General features: G+C 41.3%; 1 protein-coding gene across 11 annotated transcripts; it reads right to left on the bottom strand.

Annotated features, from left to right (window-relative positions):
- Nucleotides 1–3: 3 nt before the first annotated feature.
- On the bottom strand, nucleotides 4–9361 carry HNRNPH1 (heterogeneous nuclear ribonucleoprotein H1). Of its 11 annotated transcripts, none has more exons than XM_079772792.1 (14): nucleotides 9217–9360; nucleotides 8625–8753; nucleotides 6976–7131; nucleotides 6628–6771; nucleotides 5007–5145; nucleotides 3876–4054; nucleotides 3726–3797; nucleotides 3537–3670; nucleotides 3253–3388; nucleotides 2791–2850; nucleotides 2638–2697; nucleotides 1854–1946; nucleotides 1350–1399; nucleotides 4–764 (listed from the first exon to the last, which is right to left on the bottom strand). In XM_079772792.1, the coding sequence occupies exons 2-13, from the start codon at nucleotides 8719–8721 to the stop codon at nucleotides 1350–1352; spliced, it is 1320 nt and encodes a 439-aa protein (XP_079628918.1). In that variant the 5' UTR covers nucleotides 8722–8753; nucleotides 9217–9360; the 3' UTR covers nucleotides 4–764. The 11 variants fall into 11 exon arrangements, with proteins under 11 accessions (XP_079628918.1, XP_079628927.1, XP_079628922.1 ...); XM_079772801.1 differs by having other exon boundaries at nucleotides 2608–2697; nucleotides 9217–9358; XM_079772796.1 differs by having other exon boundaries at nucleotides 2608–2850.
- Between the last annotated feature and the right edge of the window lie 4894 nt (nucleotides 9362–14255).

Below are 14255 nucleotides of genomic sequence, written 5' to 3'. Positions count from 1 at the left end.
AAGTGCAGTTTTTAAAAGGAAAATTTATTGGACAAGTTTCACTTAGCGCAATACACCTAAAAGGAAATCACAATACAATGAAAGATTTAAATCAAGGCCTCGGAATTTCATACAAACACCAAGACCAAAATCCTAAAGTATTGGTATTGCGTCTCAAAATTTCCCCATTAACTTAAAAAAAGCTTAAACTTACATGCCTTGGAAGTTATTAAATGAAACTAGAATTAACAAACATGCCAAATGTTTCACTTTTAATCGTAGACACAGCTCCTATATTGAGTTTTACAAAAAAAAGCATGTTTTTCAACATGCTTCCACAAAGTGTTCGATGTGATGTGGTGTAAGAGCAACATTTAACATAATTCAACTTCTTTAACCTAAATATACTTACTGCTTAAGTACATCCTACAAGAGAACTAACTTGAGAAAAGCTAAAAATTGTTTAACAGTTATAGTTTACTCAACTTAGTTGTTACATCCTAGATGAATATTTGTGTTCAAAAATAATGAACCTTTAAGTCTTTAATTCAATCCTGATTTCCACTTAGAGTAAGCATAAATCACAAGCTGGTATTGCAAAACTGTTAAGTTTTGTTTTTTTCTTCTTTAAAATAACGTTGACCAAGAGTCAGTGACAAGGATCAATTACATTCCCCATCCACCACTCATACTAGACATGCTAGACATCCCTCCCATTCCGTTCACTCCCACAGATGCACGGCTTCCGCTACTGTAGTAGCTGCTGTTCACTGCTCCTTGGCTGCCTGCAAAGAGATCAATTTGACAAGTCAGGAGAAGTACCACATTATCAGTCAAGTAAAATATCGCATTCCAGGAAAAAGTTTTAAAAGAATACTGAGTACAAATGGCTGCTGTCCAAGTGGCGAGAAGCATGTTTGGGAAAAGGGACTCCCGACTCCAAACAAGTCTCATTAACCCCTTTTCTCTGCAGTACCAAAATCTTGCCAGACTCTCGTGCTACCATTTAAAAAGCAGGTGCTTCAGGATCAACATGGAAAATTAAGTTTAAAGGAAAACTAGTGTTTTTCAAAAATTGCAAAATTACTTCATTTCTAAAACTAAACAAGGCATTTTTAAAAATTTTACCAAAAACAACAATGTGTCCATCGAATGGCGTATATGAATAGGGAGCACAGGGGCAGTCTTGCTTTTCCTATTCATGGTGGGCAGGAGTGAGACAGTGGGACTAAAGGCAACTCACTATGCCCAAAATGGCAGCCTCCATGGAGTTAAATCAGAGCCATTGACTGCTATAGAAAAAGTATTAGCACAACATATCAGTATTTGCTATTGGGAATTTAAATTATATTTTTTGAGAAAATATTTACCTATGCAATGTTTGATTGAAAATCACTGGAGTTTTCCTGTAAAACTTGGTCTGCAAAAGGATTTTGTAGGGTAAGACTATAATACCAAAATCACCATTCTTTAGACCAATTGAAAAAAATAAAACCAATCCTAGGTTAACTGACTAGTAAATACGGTCCTGAACCCAACCCCCATTTTACTATTTTCAATTCTCCCTCCATCTAAAATGAATTTAATATGCTAACCAAAAGACAGAAAAAGTGAACTATTTATTTTATTTAATACATGGAGGCAGATGTTTTCTGACTACATTATTCCAAGCTGCACATTTAATTTATAGAACACTCCCCCCTCCACCCCATAATTGGGTCTGTAAATTAAACTTATTAAAAACTTTTAACAGGATCAAAAGCATATATTTAATAACCCAATTTCACAAAAAAAAAAAAAAGGAGCCTGCATATTCCCCCAACTAAAGAAACCTACCTAAACTTACTGCAAGTATATTAAAAAAACACACTTACCATATCCACTCATGCTGCTCTGGCCGCCATAGCCACCTCCGTAACCACCACTCAGCTGCTGGCTGGTTGGGCCACCATAACTGGACTGGTTTGCTGTTAAGTGAAGAGACCATTAGAACCTTGTTCCCTATGTAATGTGGTACCTGGTGGTACCGGGCTTGTTAACTAAATCTATGATTTCGAGTCTTGATCTTACATTACTGTAACCCTTTGCCTATTTTCTATGAACAGACTACCTTCCTATCATTTGAACTAGTCAAACATTTATAAACCAACTAGCCAAAAGCATACACATCAGCAGGACTAAATCCACATGATTCCATAGAGGCATTTTGAGAAAACCTTTTGAAACTGTTTATAACTGAAATTAGTAGGGTTGGTCCCCATAACTTGATATAGTAAGGCTATGTCATTATACAGGTATTACTGAACACCTAATTATGCCCAACAAATTATGTCCAAAAATCTAAGTTATTTTGATCCTGTGCTTTTTGCTGTCATTCACTTTAGATTTATACTAATATAGACAATTCCACTTGTTTCTTTAATGCCCCCCACAAAATATTTAAAATTAGTTATCTATTCTAAATAGTTTTATAACGCAAGGATTTATGTCAGACCCAAAATTCAAATAAAAACTTTTTCCTTTGCCTAACTTAATATGCTAATAAACTCATGAAATATAAATTAACTTATATAATTGACTTATACAGATATAAACGTTTTGGTTTTTAAAAAAACTAACGATATTTACACAAGCCCATGCCTCCCATCATTTGGCTACCATAAGCACCACCGCTTGCTCCTGCTGTAGAATTCAAGAAGAGTTCTACATATCTGTGTTCTGAAATGAGAGAAAAGGCATACACGGTTAGCTTTAAAAAAAAGACACTAAAGCGATATTTACACAAACCCATGCCTCCTAGCATTTGGCTACCGTAAGCACCACCGCTTGCTCCTGCTGTAGAATTCAAGAAGAGTTCTACATATCTGTGTTCTGAAATGAGAAGAAAAAGAAATTGAAAATGTTTGTTGGTGAAAGAATACTAAGTTCTTAAACAAGGAAGATTAGAACTTCAAATATATTCTGGTATAAAAAAATTCTAGCTGCTTCTCAGTTGATTAACTTAAATTATGCAGCTTTCCAAAACTAGCCTTTTATCTTAAATGTTCACCTGAATTGCCTTAAGTTTATTGGATATACTTCAAGTCAATGTTTATACCACAAATCCTTTGTCACAATAATTTTTAAAACCCACAAATTTTTTAACACATCCCCAAAGAGCTAACCTATCATTAGCAAACCAATTTCTTATACATCCTTTCTATTCTATTCCTCTAGCATGTCAGTCACACAACCACTTGTCAAGACTACCCAAGACAGTTAAATCACACTTACGCATATTTGCTTTGTCTTTCGACATAGCTGCCACAGCATCTTCATGAGTTGCAAACTCGACATCTGCTTCACCAGTTACTCTGCCATCAGGACCGATTTCAATATGTACTCTCACAGGGTTGAGCGGTGAAAAAAACTAAATACAAGGTATTTCAGAGAATCAAGTCAACTTTCTAATGTTACGAAAAATTTGTAACATCCCGTTTCACTTAGGCAGAATTTAAGACCCCAGGTTTTTAATGCTCTACTGCAATAGCTGACTTATGAATTCATCTTACACTTACATTGTAAATGTCATTCTCCGTAGCTCTGTAAGGTAATCCCCGCATGTGTACACAGTGTCCAGTTGTGCTCTGGAAAGTAGAGCCACCATCCCCATATCTGTGGTCAGACATTCCTGAAAAACAGTAATTGAGGTCTAGATGGACAGAGTGTAAGTAGCCTTTGGTTGAGAAATTCAATTCTTACCTTACCTCTTCCAAATCTATCTGACCCAAAACCATAGCCATCATTATAGCCATTATAATCATCATAGCCTCCATAACCTAAAAGACAAAAAGTACAATCACTCAAATGAAAACACACAAGAACCACCCTCCTCACACCTGCATCTTCTCACATACCTCCACCATAAGCTCCACGCCTCATCCTTTCAAAGCCAGCTCCCCTGCCAATGCTGTTATACCCTCTGCCGGCCCCAGGTCTGTCATAGGGACCTGGCCGCTGCATGGCCATAAGCTTTCGTGGTGGGTCATAGTGAGTTCTGACTTCTGCTCGACTGCTCTTAAAAATTTCGATATACCTAAAGCATTGTTCAGGAAGAAGGGAATGGGGAGGGGAGAGGAAAAATTAGTTCATGTCATACAGGTATTTAGTTACACAAGAAAACAATGTAGTCATAGCCATGAAACTGACTAATATTTAAAGCCAGATTTCTTATACTTGCATCGGCAATGACCAGAAATTCACTCAATTGTAAGATTATTTCATGTAAACTTTATAGAAAACTCACTCCTCTAAAGCAGAAAAGCCCACCTTTAGGGGTGGAGAGGAGTACTATAAATAAATGTCTTAGGAGGGAAAAGATTCCACTCAACTTTCAACATTTCATGTCTTAAATCCTTTGGCAGCACGTATAGCAAGTGGGCTAGAAAGCCAGCCTCCACCAACAGTCTAGCCCACACTACACATTTTCTTTCGCCAATAAATACCCCAGCCTATGCTTTTAGTAGGAATCAGCATAGGTAAGCGCATGCTTCAATGAAAAATAGTCACAAGCGAAGAGAATAAAACCTTTTGTGACAATTTCTTGAAAGCTATGCTTATTAATACATATGCAGAATATTTATACAGCAAGAAAGTTTGTTGCATTTCAACTTTAAAAACAAGATCAGAAAGTATCACATTTTCTTATGGTAATATTAATTTACTATGTGGGTATGTTACAGCTAAAGTCAGGTTTGCATTACATTTTTTTAAAAAGCCATAGTCTCTCAACTCAATTGATTGGGGTTAAATAGATACCTTACAAAATTATAAAGTAGACCAAATTAACTGAGAAGTTCTAATTTTAAAATCTAAAATTTAATCTGAATGCATTATGGGACTTTGGCATAGTGTAAAGTTTGAAAACTGTGGCCAAACATCAATTAATTGGGACTAGGAAATAGATTAATATTCCTAAGCAGAGAGAATATGGATTTAATGTTTTACCATAAGAAAAGTGACAAATCCAACCAACCATCCATCCCCACCTGTGCCCTATTCTTTCCTTGTGTTTCTTTAGAGCCTTTTCAGCTATTTCCTGTGAAGCAAACTGCACGAAGGCCTCCCCCGTACTCCTCCCCTGGAAGTCCACCGGCAATGTTATCCCATTTGGCACGATTTCCAACCCTTCAACCCAAGGACAAATAACCCCAGTAGGGGGGCAATATTAACATCACAAGCCCAGAAATGATTCTTCTTATAGCTTTAAATAAACCAGAATTTTAACTTTAGGTGAACGGTATGCTTTCAACAAGTACTCTTTAAATATGCATTGCAGTAATATGAAGTTCCATTATGGCTAAGTATAACAATTCTTAACACACCCATGGCACAAAGAAAAAACTTGCTGAGCACAGGATGAATTAAGAATTCAACAAATTAAAAACACTCTTATCTACTCAAAGTTGAAAATTACACAATAATTTAATAGTTTCAAACAAATACAACAGTTTTACTCAATTCAAGAAACACCTGTTACCTCATTTTTAATAGTTCAATGTTTTACGTTAGTGGAACTTCAAGTTTAAAAACATTTACACATTTAAACATTTTATATACAAATTGAAACATTGCTTAAGTATATCATTGACAAACATACAATCTAAACTTTCAGCAAACAAACTGATCTAGACAGAACAATCATGCACTTTTATGTTCTAACAGTAGTATGATTCACTTCTGGAAATTCCGTCTATGAAAAATCCTTTCCGTGGATACATTCCCAAGCTTACAAAAAGGGCTTAAAGCACTTTCCTAGAAGATATGAAATTATGTTCATATTTAACGTTGACAGTTGACAGCATTAAATTCTCACCAATTTAGATAAAACAATAAAAACAGACTTGATCTCAAAAATTCTGGCAAAATATTAGGACTTGACACATATCTAACAGTCAGGATTTTAATTTATACTACCCTAAATCATGAGAGGATTTCTTGTTCTTAATTCCAGTTTATGACATCATGAATATCAATTAATAGTATTTTAGATATAGGATCAAACATTCTACTAAACATGCAATTTTATCAGCTCTTCAGCATAAAAACATTCAAATACTTTAGGCCCAGAACAACTTTAAAACATTCTCTGTATTTCAGATATTAAGACTATACATTCAAATATTCTTTTGACTTTTAGCAAATTTAGAATTTCCTGGCTAAACCAGTTTTTCTGCATAAAGAGAATTAGACCATTAAAAGGTATTTCTGGTCCCAAGACCCAACGTGTCTTACAATATATACACCTGCCGTAAATTACAACCACCTAACTCATACTAATCTAATGTTTAGGGATCTTACCTTTAACTTGAAGTACTCTGCTGAACAGCATTGTGAGGAAAGTAGTTAAAGCTGTTGAGGACAATCCTCAAAGATCTACTCTGAACTACAATACTAAATATAGGCAAGTTAGCATTTTCAAAATACAAAATTTCCACCATTAAGATGGGTCTAAATTATATGAAGGTCTCCAGGAAGAAAACATTAATTCATCTGCATATACTCACAACCTGTTTTAAGTATCTAAGTTGCTCAACTTTAAGGTCTATTAAATCATGTTGCCAGGAGCTAGCCAAAACTCACTGCTCAGCAACAAACACGACTACATACCTGAGAAGAACTGAACAATTTCTTCCTTGCTACATCCAAAGGGGAGTCCTCTAAGCCGTACAAAGCCATCATTGGCCGTGTCAGGACTATTTGGACCAGTATGCTTCAACACCCAATCCATTTCAACGTTGTTTGACTTGAATACTGAAAGAGGTGCTTAGAATTAGTCAATTTTGGAAAGTTAGAGAACAAAGTTCAGACTTCCTAGGTCTTTAGATAATCTAGGAAGAGCTGCCACAAACCCTTAGGTGACCATTTCCATGCGGTCAAATACCTAAAATTCAGGAGGGATAAAATAGGTCTCTGTTTAATGCTTATTTACTGTTACTAGGGCAACATAAATCAAACCTTCAACATATCTGTGTCCCATAGTTTCTCTGTCTTTTTTCAGGGCCAATTTGACTTCATCTTCTGATTCAAGTTCAACAAAAGCCTCGCCACTCGGTCTGCCTTCTCTGGTGTAGATGAAACGTATACCTTGAGCCCCATTTTGAATTTTGCAGTCTGGAAAGAAAACAACCGTTAATACAGAATTTAAAATTTAAAATCACCTCTGGGTGATACTGATGAAATGCCTATCATGCCCCCTCAACAAAGTAGATTGCATGCAAAGCCTAAAATGACCAAGATACTCCTAGAGTCTCTTCGAGGTAATTAAGCAGTTATCCCCTCCAGATCAGACTTTATTCTCAAGCCATCAATAAAAGCCAATATTCAAAGTTTCTTAACAAAAATCTCCAAGTACTTACTCTCCCCAACTGTCTCCATTAACATCATTTGTAACTTCTCAGTAAGTTAATTCTGAACCTTATTATTTTAATGCATTTCCTGAATATATTTGTCTCAACTTTTGCTCTGGGACCTTTGATCATTTTACCTTACTAGCAGTGACATTACAATCCAAATTGCAGGGCCAATACTCACCTGAAAGGGGATCAATGTTACAAAGCTAAAATGCTCCAAGTTGAACAGCTGAAGCTAAAACCAGTCTTGCCCACTGCAAGGTGGCTTCCAGTGTACTTGGTTCTTGTATTACAGGTCGCTTTCCGTTACCAACACTGAATTCAGATAGTTAGTCAATACTACAAGTGTCCTTCCAAAACCTGTAGAATTCTTCCAAATCAATTTGTATCAGTCTACTCTTACACTAATGGGAACAAGGATATTTTGGCAGAAATTATACAGGAAACCTACATTACTTGGGGGAAAATTAGTAGGCAACTGAACTTGCCTGGGCTTCAGTGTCCTCAACTGTGAAATGAGCCAGATCAAGAACTAGATAAACAAGAACTTAATTGCCAAATCTGTCGTTAATTAAAGTGACAATTTAACTCTAGGAACCAAAATGCCTCCTTTTCAAGGACAGGCCAAAATTGTAAAGTTGTTATACTTTGTCTTCAAAATATTACTATTTGCCCAGCCAGCCACTGAGCCATTTTCTTAGGGTTGAGGGGGAAATCCAATTTATCCTTTAGAAGGCATCACAGAAAGGCTAGTGCTTAAAGGTAGGTAAAGGAAAAAAAAAATCCCGCCCTGGCCCGTGTATTCAGTGGTTAGAACGACGCCCACGCACGGAAGGTTCATTCCTGAGTTGCAGGTTCCATCCACAGCGAAGTTGGGGCGCGTGCAGGAGGCAATCAATAGATGCCTTTCTCTCATCGATGTTTCTCTCCCTCCCTCCTTCCCATCCACTCTCCAAATATCAATGGAAGAAGTATCCTTGGGTGAGGATTACCAAAACAAAAGGAAAAAAATCCGCCGGAGAGGCCGCCGTCTTCCAACAGGGCCCAGAAGGCGGGAGGGCGGGGCTTTCGCTGTTTCCATTGCGTAACAGCGGACGCGGGGCGCGAGCAGCCCTGCGGGAACGGCTGCGCCGGCGCCCGCGCCCCGCCAGGGGGCGCCCCTAGCCGGGCCGGGCCTGGCCCTCTCCGGCCCTCCCCGGCCGGCCGCCCGCCCCGCGCCCAGACTGCGAGCTCCCGCCTCCGCTTCAAACTCACCAGAAAAAAAGCGCTGCACTTCGTCCGCCGAGCAAGACCAGGGCAAGCCGCGGACCTTCACCACGAACCCCTCTCCGCCTTCGGTACCCAACATCATCGTCTCTTAGTGGATCCTGGCGTCGAAGCAGACTGCAGCGAGGGGATGAGGGTCAGACCTGGAAATGGTTCAAATTAAACTGCCCTCCCCCGCGAGGCAGCCCGCGGGTCCACGGCGCCTCAACAGAACCAAGTCCGTGCACAAGTCCCAACCCCGGCGACTCCAACACCCAACACCCTCTTCAAAGCCAGTGGACGGGCCGCCCAAGCCGCCCTGGGCTCTAGTTACCCGAGGACCGAGCTGCAGGGGGCCAGGCCTGGCGCCAGCGTGGAGGCAAGGAAATGGCGGCCGCGCTTCCGCTCCGCCTCCTCCGACATATCACACAATAGAGTCGGCGCGGCCTGCGGGCCCTAGCGGCCCTGGCGGCAGCCCGTACCTTGAGAAGGTCCCCCCCATCCCGCCTCAGGCTCTACAGAGACCTGGGGCAAGCAATCCTCACAAAATCGGCATCCTCAGGGGCCATTGGGCGGCTCACATCGAGCAACAAACACTCACCTGATCACACGACTTCTGCGTGGCTGAGCGAAATGGCCAGCGGGCGCCTGCGCAACCTAAATAAGGCCCTTTGAACAAGCTCTGCGCACGCGCAGCCAGGCACTGCCCGCCCCCTGCGTCACACAGCGCTCCGACGCAGGCGCACTGTCAAGAGCCGGCCCGCTCGGACCAGCCGGTGGTTACGCCCTAGCGCTGGTGGCTCGGCCCCGCCCACCTGCACAAAGCCTACGGGCTTTGTTGCGCCTGCGTATTGTCGCGATTATTGTACCAGCTTCAGCGAGTTATTATTCAGTTTCCTGCGCATGCGTCTTCCTTCAAACCGTTCTCGCCTTACCCGCCAGAGGGGGGGAGGGGAATGGCGGCAGCCTGTTCCCTATGGGGGTCGCCTGGCAGTCCCCGGCCCTGCGTTGGGCTTAGGTGGCCGTCTTCCTGTTCCTGCCTCCGGCCTATTAAATCGCGCTGCCGGCCGACCCGAAATGACACCCTCCTTCTCCCCAGAGCCGCCCGTGACCACCAGGGCCTCTCGGGGGCAGCGGAGCTGCGCACCCTCCTAGCCCGAGGCCACCCCCGCGGCGCCGGGAGCTGGTCCCAGCAAATGTGCCTCCCCTTCCCCTTACCTGCCGCCGGCGGGCCTGGAGCCCCGCCCGCGCGGGGTCCCCGTGCCTGTACCTCAGGCCCGCACCCCGCTTTTGTCCTAACGAACTCGTACCCTGCGACCCCCCCTGCCCCGCCCTAGGGTCGGCGGGCCCTGAGCCCTGAGCGTGCCGCGGGCCGCTCCCACGAGGTGTGGCCGGACGCTGCGCCACGCGAGCGCGGGCTGGGCCCCAGGTGCGCGCCGGGCTGCTTCCCGAGTGGAATCGGCCTAAAGCCCCCGCGGGCGTGGGTGAGGCTACGTCCGTTCGCCGGTTGGAGGTGCTGAGCTGTGCGGGACCCTGGGTCACCCGCTGTGCGCCTCGGCACGAAGAGGACCGTGACTTCCCGCAGCACCGCAAGTCGCGGAGGCGGCCCGCAGTGTCCCAGGCCCCCCTGGTCTGATCCCGGTACCCGCCCCACCTCGGGCTTGGTCGGTACCGGCAGTAAACCACCACGAGGCGGTGTTGGACCCGGCACGGGGTAACCACGGTTAGGGAAGGAAGATGCTGGCAGAGCCTGTTCCCACCGTGCCGTGGTCTGGAGGCCAGATCGGTTTGACAGGTTTGAGAAAACGGGAGAGGAATAAACGAGAGGGTGATCCAAGTCAGGATCCTGGGGACTGGCAGGTCCTGATCCTGAGGCCCTTTAACTCCAGCGCAGGGGGCGGCCTGGAGGTCTCCGCAGGCCGCAGCAGGAGCTGTTTGTAAGGGAAAGTGTGAGGGCGCACGGATGGACAAGCGCTCAGGGACTAGAGGAAATGAGAGGCATCTTTGCTGAAGTCACCAAGATGTGGGACTCCCAAGTGTTCCAGAAAGCAGGCCTGTGTCTGGGTGACTCAAAAGCAAGGAGAGCCCTTTTTGTTCTCAGGTACTCCCTCCAGAACACCACAAAAACACGTTCTGGTCCTATTACATGACCGAGAACACTGGTGTCTGATTAGATGAGGGGAAAATCCTGACCCCCTTGGTAGTAGTACATTAAAAACAAAAATCAAGTTTTTTACCTTTTAATAATATGGCCACACTTCTGGAGTTTTTTCCTAATTTTTTTCTATTGTTTTCTGGGATTTTCTGTAATAAGAGTAAATGTATAATCATCAGAAAAATTAGATAATTTCCTCAGCATGGATTTCTCTAAGTAAAATTATTTGATGAAATTATCTGAACCCCGTCAGTGGATGGCATCATGTCTTGCCATGGCTGGGTTGCTCGGGTGGTTAGAGCAGCGGTCGCCAACCTTTCAGACCTCACAGACCACCAGCGGTCCGCAGACCACCGGTTGGCGACCGCTGGGTTAGAGCATCCTCCAGCTACGCCAAGGTTTTGGGTTGGATCCCCCATCCAGTCAAGGCACATACAAGAATCAGCCAATGAATACATAAATCAGTGAAAAAAATAAATTGATGTTTCTCTCTCAAAAAAAAGAAATATTTGCTTTTCTTTATTTTCTAACTTCCTAAAATGCATGTGCATATTTGCATAATCATAAAAGGATCTGAGTATTTTTAGGGCTACTAATAAAAAAAAAGGGCACAAACAATCCTCTCTGGTGTGTGAGGGTTGCATGTTTTGTTGGAAATAAAAATTTCCTACAATCTTTGCTAATTTCATTCCGAGAGAAAAAATATCTCGAATTTGTATCTGTTTGATTACTAGTGAGGTACAATATTATACATTTACAGCCAATTCCCTCATATAAATTGTCAGTTTGACTTCTTTCTCCAGTGATCTTTTGGTCTTCACTAAGGCTATTCACCCATGGCCATAGCTGCCATAAACATTTTTCTATTTACTTTTTCATTGTTGTTGATTTTTTAGATATACTAAAGTTTTTCATTTTAATGAAGTCAAAGCCAGGGATACTTTTCTTTTAGTTTATTGGCTGTTTTTTGTTTTTGTTTTTTAATTATTTCAGAGAGGGAGAGAGAGAGAGAGAGAGAAACATCAGTGTTGAGAGACAATCATTGATCAAGCTGCCTCCTGCACATCCCACACTGGGGATCAAGCTCACAACCCCAGGCATGTGCCCTGACTGGGAATGGAACTGTGACCATCTGAGTGGCTCAACCACTGAGCCACGCCAACTGGGCTACTCATTTATCTTTTTCATCAATTCTAAAACACATTTTCTTCACAGTTTAACCTCTCTAAAATAGAGATGTGTCTTAAAGACCAAAGGCAAGTCATAGTTTAATAGGCAGCATTTTTTTCTTAGTTGTACCAAAAGTAATTGTGTATCTTAAAATTGACATCTTAGGCTTGGAAACTGGCATATTCTACTTTTTTCATTGTTTGTGATGACACATCACATCTATTAAAAGTATGTTTGTATAGATTCTTAATAATGTGAGAAATGTATGTGATATATATAGTATGTGGGAATGTGGGAAAATAGCAGGATACAAAATTAACAAGTGGTGTATTAAATATGTAAAACTATATTCATTTATGATCTGTCTCTAGGAATTTGCCTATTCTAGGTACCTGATATAAATGGAATTGTACAATATTTGAACTTTTGTGTGTGATTTATTTTATTTGACACAATGTTTTCAAGGTCTATCCATGTTATAACAGGTGCCAGAATTTCATCAATTTTACTTTATTTTTTATTATATTTTTTAGAATTTCATTATACTTAAAGCTGAACAATATTCTGTTGTTCACATATATCCCTTTTTTTTTTTTTACCAGTATACATCTATTGATGGACATTTGGGTTGGTTCCACCTTTTAGCTATTGTGAATATCCTGCTATGAACTTTGGTATACAAGATCGGTTTGACTCCCTACTTTCCATTCTTCAGGTACATAAGTAGGAGTGGAATTGCTTGTTCATATGGTAATTTTATGTTTAACTTTTTGAAGAACTGTCCAACTATTTTCCACAGAGGCTGAATGGTCTACATTCCCATCAGCAATGCACAAAGTTTCCAATTTCTTGCCCTGACTGGGTATCTTGATTTGAGCATTGTCCCAAGACACCAAGGTTATGGGTTCAATCCCAGGTCAGGGCACATACAAGAATCAACCAATGAATGAATGCATAAATAACTGGAACAACAAATCAGTATTTCTCCCTTCCTCCTTCTCTCTCTAAAATCAATCAATCAATAATGAAATAAAAACACTGTGGCACCAGCACAGAAAGAGATCACTGAATGGGGCATAATCTACAAACAGGTCCAAGATGTATTTGGGAATCCAACATACAATAAGGTGACATTTCATATCAGAATGGGAATAATTTTCAATACGTGGTGTTAAAACCAATGACTAGCATTTTGGGGGGAAAATAGCATTAGAGCTCTATCTCACACCATACATCAAAATAAACTAAAGACATTAAAATAAGAAACAAACTAAATAGATTAAGTCTACTAAGAGTTTAAAACTATGCAAAGCTAAAATAAAATGTTATGTATGTATTTATAAACGTTTCAGGTGAGGAAGGCATTTCTAAGCATGAAGTCAAAGACATAACCACAGAGGGAAAGACTGGTACATTTGACTACATAAAAATACGTTTATTTTTTGAATTTTGAGGTCCTGCCCCACCCAACTTTCAGGCCCACCCATGCTATTTCCAGTGACTTTTTCATATGAATGGCGTGTCTTGACTCATGCTCAGATTTTTCTAAAATCTCTCAAACAAGAAGCATCAAGAAAAAAGCAGTTAGTTACCTACAAGGGAGCACCCATACAATTGTCAGCTGATTTCTCAACAGAAGCTTTGCAGGCCAGAAAGGAGTGGCAAGAAATATTCAAAGTGATGAATAGCAGGATTACTCTATCCAGCAAAACTATCATTTACAATTGAAGGTCAGATAAAGAGCTTCACAGGCAAAATTAAAAAAAAACAAAACACAAAAATTTGACCAGGAATTTTCCTAACTTCTTACTATCCTGCCACACAACCATTAATACATTCTACATTTAGAACATTTTTATCACCCACAAAAAGCCCCTTGCTCATTATCATTTCAGAGTGATCTTTCAAAACTGCAAATTAGATCACAGAATCCAGCTTTAAGTCCTTCAGAAGCTAATACTGCACTTCAAATTATTTTTTTTATATTTTTTATTGATTTTTTACAGAGAGGAAGGGAGAGAGATAGAGAGCTAGAAACATTGACCAGCTGCCTCCTGCACACCCCCCACCAGGGATGTGCCTGCAACCAATGTACATGCCCTTGATCGGAATCAAACCTGGGACCTTTCAGTCCGCAGACCGACGCTCTATCCACTGAGCCAAACCGGTTTCGGCAAATTAAATGATGTCTTTGTCATGCCTATAAGGTCCTGCATGATGTAACTCCTATGTACCTCCCCATCTTCTTCTCATTACTTTTCTACTCCCTTCTCTACACTCTTGCCACACTGAGCTCCTGTCTTCTCTTTTCCACC

This window comes from Cnephaeus nilssonii (assembly GCF_951640355.1).
Source record: "Cnephaeus nilssonii genome assembly, chromosome: 5".
Taxonomy (NCBI): domain Eukaryota; kingdom Metazoa; phylum Chordata; class Mammalia; order Chiroptera; family Vespertilionidae; genus Cnephaeus; species Cnephaeus nilssonii.
This window is presented reverse-complemented; position numbering and strand designations above follow the sequence as displayed.

Excerpts from the sequence above, each read along its gene's own strand:
- HNRNPH1 (XM_079772791.1), bottom strand. The coding sequence starts at position 8,721 with ATGATGTTGGGTACCGAAGGCGGAGAGGGGTTCGTGGTGAAGGTCCGC. Across the intron at positions 4,055-5,006 it reads AAGGAAAGAATAGGGCACAG|GTATATCGAAATTTTTAAGA; the intron begins GTGGGGATGGAT and ends ACAATGCTTTAG. Across the intron at positions 3,671-3,725 it reads GTCAGATAGATTTGGAAGAG|ACCTCAATTACTGTTTTTCA; the intron begins GTAAGGTAAGAA and ends CTGTCCATCTAG.